At 39.3% G+C, this 15,028-nt stretch overlaps 1 protein-coding gene across 2 annotated transcripts in view; it reads right to left on the bottom strand.

The window, feature by feature from the left end:
* Positions 1 to 15,028, bottom strand: part of LOC145258048 (uncharacterized) — a 201,533-nt gene that overhangs the window by 167,980 nt on the left and 18,525 nt on the right. The window contains exon 3 of one of the 2 annotated variants that reach the window (XM_080115775.1): positions 14,544 to 14,921. The exons of the other annotated variant lie outside the window; for it this stretch is intronic. Coding sequence (XP_079971901.1) covers positions 14,567 to 14,921 — 355 coding nt within the window. The 3' untranslated portion in view covers positions 14,544 to 14,566. Of the gene's footprint in view, positions 1 to 14,543; positions 14,922 to 15,028 lie in introns of those variants that run through there. 2 annotated transcript variants of the gene reach the window in all.

The raw sequence follows: 15,028 nt of genomic DNA, 5'->3' as shown, positions 1-15,028 counted from the left end.
CACCCCCAGAGCTAAGCCGGCGGGAGATTCGTCTCCTGGTAGGGCCACCCATGCTGGAAAGGTCGACAGGTAGAGACCAGACTAAGAGCACTCCACCTATCTTCTAGAAAGGTTGGGCATGAGGTCTGCACCCTCACCCTGAAAAAAGAACTCTTCACTACAAAAGCATTCACAAACAAAAACAGAGAGCCCCGGTTCTGGGAGAGGAAGGTCCTGCACCTGCAGAAAGTATGACGTGCTGGGGTTAAAGCCAAAAGGACACTTCAAAAAAAAAAGAGGAAAAGAGGCCTAACAAAGAACACCTCGAGAAAAGACCTGGACGGCGAGCAGACCGGCTACTCATGGAGGGGAGGGGGGTAGCTGGAGCAAATTACCCAGGACCGTGGACGCTGGTTGGCCCTCCAGGGTCTCAAGGCTGTGATGTGATGATGATGATGATGATGAGAGGCAGCAAGAGAGGTGGATTTGATGATGAGATAAGTTAGTTTGGAAGTAAATTTTTAAAAGCTGTCCAATGCATACCAGCGTGTAAACCAAATATTAAACTGATGATGATGATGATTACAAAAGTGTACATAAAAAAAAAAGTATCAAGAGTTTTTATAAAGTGAACTAAAAGAATTATAAGGAAGTTAAGAAGGATTGGCTGAAATGGCCAAGACGAGAATGCCTATATTAAATCTGAAAATGTTGGAATTGGCCCAAAATAAGAATATTATAAATAGTGATGGGATAATTCCGATACAATTACCGATTCTGTGCTAAATTCTCGATTCCAATTCCTTTAAATCTCTAAATATTTAACTATAGATTTATTTCCCCTAATTTTCATAAAAAAAAAAAAAACATCAAATATGCCGATGTTTTTCTAAATGTCAAAATATACTTGTGGAAGATGGTCTATCGATTTTAGCGTTACTGGTAATTTAAAATCAATAAATATTTATTATTTTATCATTATTGCTAGCAATGGAAGAATCATTTTGGTATCAGAAAATAGGCATCAATTTTTCCGATTCCGAATAATCGTCCCAGCACTAATTATAAACAGGCATATTGGTAACTTGCAAATTATATGGAAGAAGGGTGTGTATTCCACTTTAAGGTTGATTATAAGATAATGAACTTTGAGTGATTTCGTCCAACAATACATATATTATAAACTGCTGTGGGTACATTTGTTAGTAGATTTTCTTTCCTTTTTTTTTTTTTTTTTTTTTTTTACAAGGAAGTCACCACTTATCAAGGCCCGGAGGCCACTCAGGGATAAGGGTTATTGCGTGTACAGTAATCAGACGGGTAATATCGTAGTAATCGTTAGTAATGGAGATCTGATAAAGTGTCTTACTTAAGGGGGCGGTTTATCAGGAACATGTTTATGTCGGACTTGAAGACATCCAAGTTGTAGTCAGGTGGTAAACAGGCAAACAGAAGAGAGTTCCACAGGCATGCATTTCTAAGAAAAGCTTTGTTCATGGAATCTATGTTTTGATTTAGGCACAGATAGAGAGTGGGAAAAATTACTGACAGTGGCTTCAGCTATACGGGTGTTTTTCATGAAAGATTGGCGAGGGAGGGACCATAGGTTGGAGCTCAGACGAGCACTTCCCATGGAAATAATGATAAAACAACAACAGGCTCGCAACGTTTCTTTTGTGGGAGAGAAGTTGCAGGGAAGAGAAAAGAGCATCCCCCACTAGGCTATGAAGTCTATTTTGTACTCTGTCAAGGCAGGATAGGCTGTTTTAGCAGCTCCTGCCCAGATATGGCAGCAGTATTCCATCCTTGGACGTACTTGGCTTTTATATAGATAGAGAATTGCATCAGCAGGGAGATATCTACTGGAGCGGTAGAAGGATCCTACCATTTTTCCGGTGACTTGGCAACAGATTTGATGTACGTATTCCATTTCAGATCAGGAGTAAAGGTCAAACCCAGAAGCTTGTTAAAACATGGAGCCTCCCCAAGACGAGAGCCATCATTTCAATTGATGCCAGATGGGGATCAGAGCGTTGATGATGTAAAGATAGAAGCTTGGTTTTAGATGCATTAAAAGTAACCAGCCACCTCTTCCCCTATTGTACCACGTGCTCAAGATCAGAGGAGAGGGAATCAGAGAGAACTTTGTCATTTATGGCCTTTGATGTGTTGCCATAGATGGTCATGTCATCAGCATAGATGCCAACGAATGATTTAAGTATGTGTTTTGGGAGATCATTGATGTAGATCAGGAAGAGAGTTGGGCCCAGGATGGACCCTTGAGGGACACCAGCATTAATACTGTAGACTTCTGATTTCTGCCCATCAGCCACTACTCTTATGAGCCTATCGGAGAGAAATGATTTAATAATTGAGAAAACACTTCCAGTTATACCATAGTTATAAATCTTGTGAAGTAGGCCTTTATGCCATACTTTATCAAAGGCCTTTGATATGTCAAGAGCAATTTCCCTGGAAAGGAAGCCTTTGTCAAGAGATTCACTAATCGTATGAGATATAACCGTTAGCACATCTGCTGTAGCTCTAGCAGAATGGAAACCATATTGTGTGTCACTAAGAAGGTTATTTCTGCTGAGGTGGTTGACTACTTCTTTATTTAATATGGATTCCAGCAACCTACTCATGACACACAGGAGACTTATTGGTCTGTACTGAAAGGGAGATGACCTGTCACCTGAATTCTTAAATACAGGGCATACTGATGAGGTTTTTCAGGGTGTTGGGAAGCACTTCTTAAGACAACGCTTAAACAGTTTTGTAAGTATGGGGGCAAATTCTGGTTGAAGCTTTTTCAACACTATAATTGGAATACCGTCAGGGCCAGTTGCTTTACTGAAATTAAGATTCTTGATTAGCTTGGCAACATCACGCACAGATATTTGTATGTTGAATAGCGTGTTGTCAGTTATAGGTGGAAATACGGGGAGTTGATGGCCTTCATCGCGTAGGGTAGAATTAGCTACAAAGTTCTTGGCAAATAGTTTGGCTTTGTTTGATGCTGATGAGATGATCCCAGGTCCATTGATGATGGTTGGGATAGAACGCATGCTTCTGTTCAGGATCCTTTTTGCTATTTGCCAAAACTGGTGGGAACTAAGCTGCTGCTCAGTTACTTTGGATTTAATGGACTGAACATATAGCTCTCTTGCGTTTTTTATTACTCTATTACAGTGGTTGCTGGCAGTTCTGAAAGCAACTTTAGTCTCAGTACATCTATTACGTTGGTAGTTATGGAAAAAGTGATTTCTGTGCGCGATGACAGCAGCACATTTTGGGGAGTACCATGGCTGGCTGTTAGGTTTTTGTTGGAATGCTTTGGCTGGTATGAATCGGTTTACACCTACAATTAACCATTCGCTCAGATCTGATACTATAGAGGACACATCCTTTTTAAACATGGAATGCAGCGGTAGATCAGGTATAAATGTACGGAAGTTATCCCAGTCAGCCATGGAGTATCGATATACTGTACGGTGGAGAGGTACGTCTGAAGACTTCCTTTTTATCTTAACTGATATAACCAAGTGGTCAGAAGATCCCAGAGGAGATAGAATGGAGCATGAACATAGCTCAGGGGAAGTTGTGAAAAAAAGGTCTAGAAGGCTTGCATACTGACCGATAGTATCGGGTACACGGGTGGGTTCGTGAACAATCTGAATGAGGTCATAGGCAATGGAAAAGTCATGACAGAACCTCCCCTCATTATCTGTCTTGTTTGAATGGGTCAGCCATTCCACATTGTGGACGTTGAAGTTAACCACAGATGTGAATGTTAGCCGAAGGATGAGCAGACAGGATGTGGTCAATTTTCTCAGATATGCTCTTAAAGATAGTAACTCCGCTGTTGTGGCGTCAATAGAGGGCAAATATAAATGCAGTGGTGTAAGCAAGTGCAACCTGGAAGCACATATAAGGTAAATTAGGGTCTTCTCTGGAGATATCCCTACCACATGGAAACCCATCTTTAATGTAGACACATCGTACGGGTTAGGGTTACTGAAATATATATAGCAATTGCGTTGAACAACAAGTGTTTCTCATAAGTCAATGGATTGACGCTGCTGTATCATGAGAAAAATAAAAAAGGACGTCGATATTTAGCTGGATATGATGTCTGAAATGATCCAACAAAATTGTAAGAAAAGTTATTGATATGCTTAAATATAAGTAACTTTTTCTTTCTTTGCACCCCCACCCCGACTTTTCAGTCACCGGACGATCATATGATTAAATAAATCCTTCTTTTTTTTAAGTATCCTCATGTGTTTTTTTTTTCAAATTGCATTATAATTACTGTAAGTATGCCACAGGCTTTGAGTGAGTATGGAAATTGTCACCCAAAGGTGAAATTCCCATGGGCTATTTTACCATGGTCAAGGGCATTAGGTCTGTTACTGATTGTGGGGGACTCTCCCTCACATAACATAGACAAACTCTTTCCCAATAACTACAGCCCATATTCCATCAGATACACTGATCTCTTGAGGAAATATAATCCTAGCCAACACAGCCACTTGACAATTTTATTCTGGTTCCACCTCAAGTTCCTTAAATGTACATCTTTAAAGTCAAAGATTACAACTTCCTGAGAAAACTATCAAAGGAACTTTAGTCCTCGTCCTTGAGATAAACAAAGATGCTGTTGGGCTTAAATTAAAAAGGAAGAATGGATTGAAAAAATAAGATAAGAAATAATGAATTCCAATTAAATAATATATATGCCATTCGATACGGACTCGACCATGGAAGATCAAATAATAAATAAATGTGGATTTATAATACCAAAAAATCCAACCTTGATCGCCCTTCGGGGCCTGTGACGCAGTGGATAGAAACATTGAATCTGTACAGATGTGACCTGATGGGGACCGGGCGATGCCGAGTGACCTTGCTAGTCGACACGAATTCAGAAGAATTCGCACGGCTAAATTCTAATGATGATGATGGGTTGATGTTGTTTAAACAGAAATGTCTATGGGATTTTGTCAGAAAGAGAAAAACAAATGATAATTGTTCTTATCTTATTGCTGTTACATATCTGTTAACAACGAAAGGGTTGTTTTTAAAACCTCTGTGAACGATAGTTTGGGGTGAGGGTCGCCGCCAGGCATTGTTCGACTTGGAATGACTAATCACTCCTAATTTGATAATAAGTAGAAACACCTCAGTGCAAATGGGGTTTGAGGTTTGGTAGAGATAAGCTCTAAGAGGAAGAAAGAAAGGTGTTTGTAACCACTCTCTTAAGGATAGGTGGGGAAAAAGGGGTTGGATTTAGTAAAAGGAATTCTAAAAAGGAGAAGAGTCGTGGCCGGCAAACCGAATGGCTGGGCTAGTCAAGCGTTCCCAATTTGGGAGCCCTTCAGGGCCTGATGTTATGATGGGAACTAGCCTGTGTTAATGGGAACTCTGTGACTTTACTGGTCTGGTCTTACATCGTTCACTGCTATAGTCAGTCACCTCAAATTAGACAGTAGTTGTTATGAAGTAATGAAAACAATAGTTTGTTACTGTTATAACCCGGAGTTCTGTTTGTTATGGTGAGGACTCTTGATTTTGCAGCAAGCCGCAAGGACCAGCGGAGTGATTGATGTACCCGGACACTACCTACACATGGAAAAAAAGATGATTTGATCGAAAGGAAAAGCGCCCCTCCATGAAAACACAGTGGGTAAGGACGATCAACAGGCCAACTTGTAACGAGACAAGGTACGATCAAAGAACACATGCCACATCGGGTGGAATCCGACGAGGTTAAGGACGCCCGGTACCCGGTGTTGTTGTGACGGTGGGAAAGCTGCAGGATCGGTACTTCATTATAAATGGTGCCGTGACCAGGATATCACATCTCTATGAGATGTCCATGGGCGAGTTACCACGAATGCATATATAAATGGTGCCATTAAGCCAGAATAAAACCCTGAGAAGATATGGGCTGTTTCAACAAAACAAAACAAAAACAAAAGAAGATGCTAAAAACTAGACACAAAGAATGCTAGACTTTGCAAAGAAAAGACGAAAAGAACAAAAAGAAATAAATATAATCATGAAGAAAAAAAACGCACACAAAGCAAAGATTGAAAAAGAAACGAACTCAAAAAGAAAAATAACAACAAAAATCTCGAATATGGAACGAAGACGAAGAAAGATGGCGGAAGGTAAGGACGGTTCATTTTCTCCTTTTGTCTGTCTCAGTGTCACCTGGATAGGTTAAGTTTGTTGTATTGGTTGAGACATATTTGTAATATGTAATGTATTGTTGATTTTCTTCCCCACCCCTCGAAGGAAATGTGTAAATGTGTATTTGTCTGAATCATAAGTATAAAAACAGTTGTATCCACAGGAATAGATACGGGGATACAGACAGAGGAAACAGCTTGATATGTCGTCGTATGTACGCACATATGTTGTCATTGTACAAGCGAGTGAGAGAGAGAATGGGGCAGAGAGATAGAGAAATGAGAAAAAGAAAAAGAGGCAAGTCCCCCTAAAAGGCATAGCAGTAAACAGATTTTAGTAGATATGATAAAGAGGAAGGTAGGGAGGGAAGAGTCAATCCTTAAACCAGGCATGAAGAACCAAAAACGGGACACATCGAAGGATGGGCATTTAATTTTTTTTAATTTTATAGGATTTTTTTTTTATCTAGCATAAATTTTCCTGGAGAAGAAAGAAAAGGATGGTAGAACTCTGTCCCCCATTGTACTCGATAAATAAAAAACAAACAAACATTGATCTAATTGCAAGAGATCGATTTTTTCTCTATTTAGTACTGGCCATAAAAAATTATTGTAGACAGGAGGAATGGAAGAGGGGGTATAAAAAAAAGAAAACGCAGACCTTGATGGATGGTCTGTTGCCACAAGACTTTTTTCTAGACAAGCCACACATTATGTAAGGTATTGTGAAATAGGAGATACTGAAAACATCATGGCAAACATGTGGCTATTTGCAAGCACATTTGTGGCCTGCAAAAATGCTGTCATATTCTTGAAGTCAAAGAATATACAACCTCCTGATAAAAGCATCAAGAAAACCTGTTCACTCCTAACCCTATCGAGACAGACGATATGACAAGAAAACTCTCTTTTTAAAATTGAATCAGTGCAATTTAAAAAAACTCAAATCAAAAGAAGTTGGGTTTTCGGCACTGAAGCGTCCTTTTGGCTTTAACCCTAGCATGTTATACTTTTTGTAGGTGCCGGACCTTCCTCTCCCAGAACCTCTCAGATTTTTGTGGAAGCTTTTGTCGCAACAAGTTTTTTTTTAGGGTGAGGATGCTGGCCTAACGCCCGACCTTCCTAAAAAGTAGGTGGAGTGCTCTTAGTCTGGCCTCTACCTGTCAACATGTCCGGGATGGGTGGCCCTACCAGGAGACGAATCTCCTGTCGGCTAAGCTCTCCTTTTTTTCATTTACACTCGTTTTACATTTTTACATGTGTTGGATCACTTTTAGAAATTGACTTCCAAAACTAACCTATCTCTGATCAAGCCTTTATTTATTCCTCTTTCTCTCAAATCTAGGTACAATGCAAGGCACAATTGATGACAATGTGTTTCCAATACAATGAGGCAGAAAGCCCTCCACTTAGAAAACATCATAGATGGAATGGAAGTGCGACAGACAAGAAACAACATTAAAGAATATCCATAAAAACTGGCAGACAGGAACAGTTTCAATTCACAACCAAAGATCGAAACAAATGTCGAATGTATATGATAAATTTTCACCAACTTATATTTTAAGCAGCGCTTTCTGTTTGTATATATGACCATATTTTGAATTTTTTTTTGAAGATCTTTTTGATTTTCTTTGAGCACATGGCGCAATGGGGAAAAAGGTGACTGGTTAATTTTAATGCAGCTAAAACCAAGCTTCTTTCTTTTCATCATAATCGCTCTGACCCCCCACCTCATTCCATCAGACTCCAATTGAAATGTATGGCTCTCCTCTTGGGGAAGCACCATATCTTGACAAGCTTCTGGGACTGACCTTCACTCCTGATCTGAAATGGAACACATACATCAAATCTGTTGCCAAGATTGCTTGAACAATGGTTGGATCATTCTATCGCTCCAGTAAGTATCTCACTGCCGATGCAATCCTTTATCTGTATAAGAGTCAAGTATGTCCTAAAATGGATTATTGTTGCCATATCTGGACAGGAGTTACTCGTTGCATCCTGTCCTGCCTTGACAGAGTTCAAAACCAGTTTCGAAACCAAGTAGATGATGCCATTTTCTCTTTCTTTTTTTTTTTTAATTACATTTTCACCCCAAACAAGGCACATTGCCACTTTGGTGTAGGGGGCTACTATCAGGGGAAACAACTACTGGGGTACTATGTAGGGATTTGGGCAGCAAGATGTTGGTTCACGTTGCACTTGAACTTATGCATGTCAGTACAGTTGGGGAAGCAGTGACCTGGAATGGAATTCCAAAGTCTAGCAGTTCTTGGGAAAAAGCTACCGGAGTAGAAAGATCTTTTACATCTAGGGGTCTCTACAGTGTGAGGGTGGGATTTTGCTGCTTGTCGGGTCTGTCGAGGATGTTCACGTCGTGGTGGCACAAGTGCTTGCAGTTCATCAGAGCATTCACCATTAAAATACTTGTAGAACAGGCAGAGGGATGCAACGTTTCGTCGATGGGACAGAGGCTGAAGCTTAGATGCCAGTTTAGGGCCTATCAGATTTGCGACTCTCTTTTGAACCTGTCAAGGAGCGAGAGACTAGTAGCCGATGCACCAGCCCAAATATGACAGCAATACTCCATGCATGAGCGAATGGTTGCCTTATAGAGATACAGGATACTTTCGGGTGTTAGTAGTTTTCTAGCATGGTAGAGAGAGCCCACCTTCCTTGCAGCGGCCCTGGCAATGCCCTCGATGTAATTGTTTCAACTCATGTTTCCTGTGAACGTTAGGCCAAGGAGCTTGAAAGACGTACTCTCAGATAAAGAGTCGTTGGCCATTGCTATAGGTGGTAGAGAAGGTTTCTTGTAATTATTGAATGAAACCAGTTTAGTCTTGGCGGCATTGAACGTGACCATCCATTTTTGTCCCCATTCCACTACTGATTGGAGGTCATCCTCTAGTGTTTCTGCCATTACTTTAGATATATGTTCATTTGTTTTCCTGTCGTGCCTGCTATAGAGTGTGGTGTCATCAGCATTGTTGCAATATTTTGGGCTTATAATTGGGTATGATCCCACACAGTCGGACGATTCTATTTATAAACGATGCTGCTAAGAACTGACGAATCAAATTAATTCACGTTCTGCTACCAACCAATCAGAAACCAGAATTGCTTCATAAATATTAAACCTTTTCTGGAGCAATTTCACATATTCTTTCCCGGGTTTCGACACGGTAAGAATATTTTGTTCTGTGGAACTGTCTACTGCAAACAAGTCACCTACCAGGACTTGTGTGTAACAGCGAACCATCTGAAATTCAAAATGGCTTACACTTCTAGAGGTTATGGGCCCAGTCTGAATCCGAAAAACCTAATTTTAGGGGATTTCTTGATTTTCTAAATACTAACTTCTGTTCTTTGGTTCCTTTTAAATAACGTAGGACTTGTTTAGCTCTGTTTAAATCTTTCATTGTCGGTCGTGATAATTTTTGTGACAGTTTTGTTACTGTATAGCATATGTCGGGCCTGGTTGCAGTCATTAAATATATAAGACTACCTATAATCTCGCGATATTGTGTGTCATCTATTATTTCAGATTCTGTGTGTATATTTTTATTAATATCATTTTCGACCGGTGTAGAGCGTTTCTTGCACTCTCCCATTCCAAATTTTAATAGTATTTTGTCGATGTATCTCGATTGAGTCATCGTAACAAGTCCTTTGCTTTGAGTAAATTCTATCCCCAGAAACCAGGATATTTTGCCTAGATCGGTCATTTTGAATCTTTTACTTAATTTGTTCTTAACATCAGTTAACATTATGTCACAATTTGATGCGATTAAAATATCATCGACCCATAAAATCAAAATCAGTAGTTTATCGTCTTTGTATTGGGTATATAAACAGGGGTCTACAGCGCATTGTCCAAATTGTTGTTTAATAATATAATCATGGAATACTGTGTTCCAACACTGAGCACTCTGCTTTAGACCATATAATGACTTGTTAAGTCGCCACACGCTATTTTTATTTTTCATTATAAATCCCTCTGGAGGGGTAATATAAATTTCACAGTCTATTGGGGCATTCAAATAAGCATTTTTTACGTCCATTTGATGGATGTTTAGGTCATATTGTGATGCGACTTGCATTAAAATTCTGATTGTCGTTAGGTTTGGTAAAAATCAGATTCCTTTGTAATCACATGTGCCGTGGCCCCACAATCGACAAGAAAATTATCATTGTTTGTTGAAGCATCAAATGTACACGAAAATAAAAATGTATGTTCGCTAACAGAGCTCTCTATATTTTTAATGTAGTCGCCATTTTGATGCTTCAACAAACAATGATAATTTTCTTGTCGATTGTGGGGCCACGGCACATGTGATTACAAAGGAGTCTGATTTTATCAATTTTGACCCCAACTTTAAGCCACAAAATCATTTTGTAGAACTAGCTGACGGGAGTCGAGTCAATGATATCGTTTTGAAAAGAGGCAATGCGAAAATCTCGCTAAAGAACAATAAAGGTGAACAGTGTTTCTGTATTCTAGAAAACGCTCTTCTAATCCCCAAATTTAAGCAAAATATATTTTCTGTACAAGCTGCCACAAAACAAGGTGCAAGTATAAACTTTAGCCCCAATAAATCAAAACTGGTATACCCGAATGGAACTGTATTTTTAATATATAGAAATCTATATACATACAGGGCAGTGATTACTGAGTGATTTCAAGCCATTTACCACCGTGATAACCCAGAAAGAAAAACCCATGACTTTTAGCCAATTCAAGGTGGCACTCAGAAGTTACGAAGAAACTGAAAAAATGATCACAGAAAAAAACGAATCCACAAATATCATGAAATTTAAAAATACACACATAAAAATACCAAAATCGAATTATACCTATGCCAGGAATAAAAAACGCAACTTTGCCAGAAGCAGGTTTTTTCCTAAGAAAAGTACAAAAGTTATTTGTTATAATTGTGGACGGCCTAATCACAAGAGTTTCCAATGTAGATACAGGACTCAAAATGGCTTACACTTCTAGAGGTTATGCGCCCAGCGTGCGTCTTTATTTCGATGAATCCGAATCAAAATTCGAATTGTGGCAAGTTAAATTTCTGGGATATCTACGAATCCAAAAGCTACACAAAGTACTAAAAACACAACCTGAAAACAAAAACGACCCCGACTTCATTGAAAAGAACGCAACTGTCTTTGCGGAATTAATACAGTGTTTAGATGACCGAAGTCTATCACTGGTAATGAGAGAAGCCCTGGACGACGGCTGCAAAGCATTAAACATATTGAGAGAGCATTATTTATCGAAAGGAAAACCCAAAATTATTTCTTTATACACTGAACTGACCTCTCTAAAACGAATGGAAGCCGAAACTATTACTGATTATATTATAAGAGCCGAGACAATTGCAAATTCTTTAAAAATGTCTGGTGAAGTTATAAGTGACAGTCTGTTAATTTCCATGGTCCTGGACAAGACGTTAAACTGTATCCATTTTATTTTGTATTAACACTTTAACCTACTAATACTTTTGCTTAGAAAAAAAAAAAAAAAAAAAAATCTTTGTAATTTTCCTTTTTGACGTTTGAAAACAATTAAAAATGGCGTCTTTTTAAATGCTAAAATTCTAAGATCCAAATGATTTCTAATTTTTGTTATGTCTAAGTAAATATAAAAATATATATTTATTTTTGAGCAGAACAAACACAAGGGACTTCCCCATTATAAAAAATAAGGAGGATGTTGCAATATTTTGGGCTTATAATGGGGTATGATCCCACACAGTCGGACGATTCTATTTATAAACGATGCTGCTAAGAACTGACGAATCAAATTAATTCACGTTCTGCTACCAACCAATCAGAAACCAGAATTGCTTCATAAATATTAAACTTTTTCTGGAGCAATTTCACATATTCTTTCCCGGGTTTCGACACGGTAAGAATATTTTGTTCTGTGGAACTGTCTACTGCAAACAAGTCACCTACCAGGACTTGTGTGTAACAGCGAACCATCTGAAATTCAAAATGGCTTACACTTCTAGAAGCATATATACCCATCTCAGAGGCAATTTTGTCAGGGAGGTCATTTATGAATATCAGGAACAGTAGAGGTTCAAGGATAGATCCCTGGGGCACTCCCACATTTATATCATATTGTTTAGATGTACGACTGTCGAGGACAACCTGGATTTTTCTCTTATCTAAGAAGGATTTTATTATGTTAAGTATTCTACCAGTGATACCGTATGATCTAATCTTCCTGAGGAGACCCTCATGCCATACCCTGCCTTAGATATATCTAGAGCTACTGCTCTGCCCTCTCTCGCTTTGTCCAGTGAATGGTATATGCGTTCAGAGATTACAGTGAGGATGTCTGCTGTGGAACGGGCTTGTCTAAATCCATATTGTTGGTCGGTCAGAAGTTTAGCATCTGTAAGGTGCTGGACTAGAGCATGGTTAATTAAGGTCTCAAATGTTTTGGCAAAAAGTGGGAGGAGACTAATGAAGTGTCAAGGTTTTTTATGATAGCATGCACCTGAGCAGGGGTGATTTTCAGATCGTCTAGCGTGGCGTCTGTCCGCATAGGAAATTGAGGTAGGGGGTGGTTGATAGGGTCCAGTGTGGAGTTTGAGGCAAACCGACTGGCAAGCATGTTACCCTTTTCGGTTGCTGAGCAAACAACCTCGTGATTGTTGGTTAGTGGGGGAATTGTTGATTTCCCATTATTTACTACACTGTTGTAGATTTTCCAGAAGTCATGAGTTCCTAGTTTTTGTGCTTCGATGCGTTTTTTAGTGGTTTCCGTAAATTCCCTCTTAGCTGTCGCTATTTCTTTCTTAACGTTACTTCTAGCTTCTATGTACTTCTGTCTGTTTCAACTGGAGTTATGTCGGTTAAACCTGCGGAATGCATGCTGCCTTTGAGCAATGGCAGTTGCGCAAGTCGAAGTAAACCATTGGGGAGAATGGGGCTTGCTATAGAATTTCCGCATGGGAACATGCGCTTCGATTGCAGTTTTGAACCATTCAGTGGTCTCGTTTGCACACTGTTCAGCAGGAAGAGAAAAAATATTTCCCCATGGGGCGTCTCTGATAAGATCTCTGATGGCTTCCCAGTCAGCCTTTTTATAATATCTCATTGTTTTGAGCACTGGCTCTTCAGTTTTAGGTCTAGAGTTTAGGGCGATTTCAACCATTATCACTGCATGATCAGCATTCCCAAGTGGGCTGTTGGCTTTCGTTGTACAATCATCAGGAACTGTGGTCAAAAACAGATATAAGAGTGATGCGTGTTGTTCTTCCTGATCAGGGAAACGGGTTGGAAAAGTAACAATTTGCGATAGGGAGTGAGATATAGAGAAGCTATGAGTTGCGCTGCCCGCTGCATCTGTGTAAGTAGAGAATCCAAGCCAGTTTTTGTGATGGACATTAAAGTCACCAAATACATGTACTTGGGCGCTAGTGTCGAAGGAGAGTGCTGTGTCTATGCTGTCAGATACTTTGTTTATTATGGTGCAGTCTTGAGTTGAGGGAGAGCGGTAGAGAAAGTAAAAGTAGCTAATGTTGTGTTGCATGATTAGTTTAAAGCACATAAAGGCTTGATCATCCGTTTCTAGGTTTGTTTCTCTAGTCAAGGGAAGGGTATTACGAATGTAAACTCCAAGTCCGTGCATATGTCTGTCAGAGTCCTTACGGCAGAGTGGGAGATATCCAGGCATGTTAAAGTAGTTAGAGGGGATGGAGGAGTGTAGGTTAGTCTCACTTAGTGCTAAGATATCCGGGGTATTTATTAGGAGAAATGCTTCAACATCAACTAAATTAGTTCTAAGCCCACGGATATTTGTGAATGCAAGCCTCAAGGGAGGAGGCAAGTTGGATTTGTTTGACCCTAAGCCTGGTTTAAGCTTATTTTTTGATTGTACTGTCATCATATTTTTTAACGAGTTTCAGTTAGGTTAAGGGGAGCCGAACATCAGGTTTTATTGTCATTCTCGTCACATCCTTTTTCTTTATTTTTCAAGCCCCCCCCCATCTACTCTGTTTTCTCTTTTTTTTTAATCTTCATTTTGCTTTTTGTCTGCTATTCCTCGATCACCAGACCTGAAAGAGTTTTATTCTTCTCCTCTGCACACGTTCACCAGAAACCATAGACGTCTACTCTCCTTCCAAATTCTCTAGCTTAACTTTCTGATTCTTAAGAGCTAATTGTTCATGGTGTCACTTTGTCTGTGTAGAACAATGGATCAGCCACTTCTGATATGCCTTTTTACTGGCATTACTTTTCTAGCTAATCGCTCCTGGTGGTCCTGGTTCTGAGAGAGCTCTATTGTCACAGCGACATCTGAATTCAGAAGAGAAAAATAGAAGAGACAAATCAAATCAAAGACAAAATATAAAATCAATTTTATTCTATTTTCTTTTTTTTTTGTGTTTACTTTCTCTATCTTTTCGATGAAAAGAATGAGAACGTTTTTGTTCAATTAAATAAAGTTCTTTTTTACTATCAGATTTTTTGTCAGTTGCGATATAATCACGTTCTTTTTCGTCTATGTGAGTTCTGTGGATCTTTCGTTCTGGCTGAGAATGCGGTGAATAAGCTCGCTTCCTTCTATCGTTTTTACAAGACGAATCATTTCTGGAGACGTTTCTCGGATCTTTTTGGTTCTGTTCTCGGTTCTTTTGGTGCCGCTTCGAATGTCCAATGATGCTAAGCAGAGTGTTATTCAAGAACACTTTGTTTGCAGTTGGCAAAGGGCATTTACGCCTGATAATGAAGACAACAAGTGTTAAAGATTTATCAATCGAAATTAATATAGTATAAATTACTTCATTACTGCAATCAGAAGTACATTCAAAGGTCCAAGATATATT

This window comes from Euprymna scolopes, chromosome 3 (assembly GCF_053919585.1).
Source record: "Euprymna scolopes isolate OS-2025 chromosome 3, ASM5391958v1, whole genome shotgun sequence".
Lineage (NCBI taxonomy): Eukaryota > Metazoa > Mollusca > Cephalopoda > Sepiida > Sepiolidae > Euprymna > Euprymna scolopes.
The sequence above is the reverse complement of the archived record's forward strand: the minus strand, read 5'-3'. Positions and strand labels throughout refer to the sequence as shown.